Source organism: Mycetomoellerius zeteki, unplaced genomic scaffold, assembly GCF_001594055.1.
Source record: "Mycetomoellerius zeteki isolate Tzet28-1 unplaced genomic scaffold, Tzet1.0 scaffold635, whole genome shotgun sequence".
In the NCBI taxonomy this organism is placed as follows: domain Eukaryota; kingdom Metazoa; phylum Arthropoda; class Insecta; order Hymenoptera; family Formicidae; genus Mycetomoellerius; species Mycetomoellerius zeteki.
In genome coordinates, this window is record NW_017257649.1 from 5,880 (window position 1) to 8,283 (window position 2,404).

General features: G+C 38.1%; 1 protein-coding gene across 1 annotated transcript; it reads left to right on the top strand.

Moving 5' to 3' along the window:
- The first annotated feature begins 504 nt into the window (after positions 1-504).
- On the top strand, positions 505-1,398 carry LOC108728696 (uncharacterized). Its single transcript, XM_018457417.1, has one exon. The coding sequence runs from the start codon at positions 505-507 to the stop codon at positions 1,396-1,398; it is 894 nt and encodes a 297-aa protein (XP_018312919.1).
- The last annotated feature ends 1,006 nt before the right edge of the window (positions 1,399-2,404 follow it).

Consider the following 2,404-nt stretch of genomic DNA (forward strand, 5'->3'; position numbering starts at 1 on the left):
TCGACAGTTCAATTGTTATTGGGTGTTGATGTTTTTTGGCAATTGTTGTGCATCGGTTAAGTCAAGCCGTCTGTTAACCATCCCACTTTACAGAAAACAAATTTTGGCTGGATTTTAGCAGGATTCATCAACAATAGATGTTTAAGGAGTAATGGTCATAAGTACACAAGAACTAGTTGCTTAGTGTCTATCGATACGTCCAATAATGAACTTGAGCAGTCATTAACAAGATTTTGAGATGTGGAACATAATTTTTCGAGTTAAGGTATACTATCACCAGGTGAACGTGAATATGAGGAACATTTTTTATAAACTATCACACGAAATGATGATGGTCGATTTTTTGTCACTTTACCAATTAAATCCCCACATCTACAACAACTTGGTGAATCTAGAAGCATAGCTTTAAGTAGATTATATAATTTAGAAAAACGGTTCAAGCACAATGATCAATTAAAAACTGACTATACGAATTTTCTACACGAATATCTAGAACTCAGACACATGCAGTTAGCAGATGATTCAAATAGCAGCAACGAGAGAATGCGATTTTATTTGCTGCATCATTGCATAGTTAAGCAAACAAGTATCACAACTAAGCTCAGAGTGGTATTTGATGGATCCTGCAAGTCCAGTACTGGTACATCATTGAATGATATTTTAATGGTGGGTCCAATAGTTCAGTCAGATTTGTTCTCTTTGCTAGTAAGATTTCGCATATACAAATATGTTTTTACTGCAAATGTAGTAAAAATGTACAGACAGATTGTGAATCAATCACAAACGTCGTTGCAGTCCATACTGTGGCGGGATCATGTCACGCAATCAGTTCGTACATATGAGTTAAAAACAGTAACATATGGCACTGCGTGTGCGCCTTATTTGGCAACTAGATGTCTCAAGTATTTAGCAGAAATATATCACAGTGATTTCCCAGTCGGTGCCGGGGCAATAATCAATGATATGTACGTAGATAATTTACTGACGGGTGCACAATCGTTGTCTGAAGCAAAAATTAAGCGTGATCAAATCATTACCATTATGTCAAAGGGTGGTTTTGCACTAGATAAATGGTTTTCTAATGACAAGGCGCTATTAGAGGGACTTCGGTCCACAAGTGGGCAGGAAAACGTTCTTTTAACTGAAGGCGCTGTAACTCACATCCTTGGACTGCAGTGGGATCCGCATGAGGATTCATTTCGGTATACATTTGATGGGGAAGGCAAGCATTCGAACGTTACAAAGAAGAATATGCTTGCAGAAATATCATGCTTACTTGATCCCCTAGGTTTGATCGATCCAGTCATTCTCATTGCGAAGTTGATGATACAAGAATTGTGGAGATTAGAATTAGATTGGGATGCCTCGGTTCCGGTAACATGCATTCACGTTGGTTAGAATATAAGGTACAGTTATCCAAATTAACATGGAATTACGCATTCCACGAATGGTTGGTCCAACTATAGAAGCACTAAAGGTGCAATTTCATTTGCTGACGCCAGTCAGTATGCATATGAAGCTTGTTGTTATATTAGGATAGGTGATGCACAAAATCACTTTCACACACGTTTATTGGCATCCAAATCGCGAGTTGCACCAGCAAAGACAGTTTTACTGCCGCGTTTGGAGTTGTGTGCAGTCCTGCTTTTAGCTCAGTTGCGAGAAAGTTTGCTTAAGGCAATTGAATTTCAGCCACATCAGATATATCTTTGGACTGACTCCACCATTGCATTGTCATGGATCAGAACGCATTCGCGCAAATTTGCAATATTTATATCTAACCGTATTGGCGAAATTAAGAGGCTAACAAAATCAGTAATTGGCATCACGTGTTCACCAAATGCAACTCCGCAGATATAATTTCTCGCGGGGCGAGCCCCTTGGAGTTAATTAAATCAAGACTTTGATGGAACGGTCCAGATTGATTAGCATTAGATGAGAAGGATTGGCCTGAGAATCATCCACAATACCCAGAAACTTTACCAGAATAAGTAAAAGTCAATCTACATGTTGTAAGACAAACGTCAGATGTACTAGAGAATTTAATTGTTAAATATTCTAGCTTCAACAAACTAATCAGAGTAATAGCATATGTGTTTCAATTCTATAATAATTGCAGAAATCCGTTAAAGAAACGTAATGTAACTAGACAGGATCAAGAGCTTGCCTTGCAGATTTTGTGTAGATACGTGCAGCATCAACATTTCAATCAAGAAATACATGAGTTAATGCGCACAGGAGTGATATCCAATACAAGTAAAATATTATCTCTCAACCCCTTTCTAGATCAGAATGGGTTATTGCGAGTAGGTGGTCGGTTAAAAAATTCTGATATAGCTTACGAAGCCAAGCATCCAATTTTGTTACCCAAGGACCATACGATTACGAAGTTAATCATACGCTA

Excerpts from the sequence above, each read along its gene's own strand:
- LOC108728696 (XM_018457417.1), top strand. The coding sequence starts at position 505 with ATGCAGTTAGCAGATGATTCAAATAGCAGCAACGAGAGAATGCGATTT.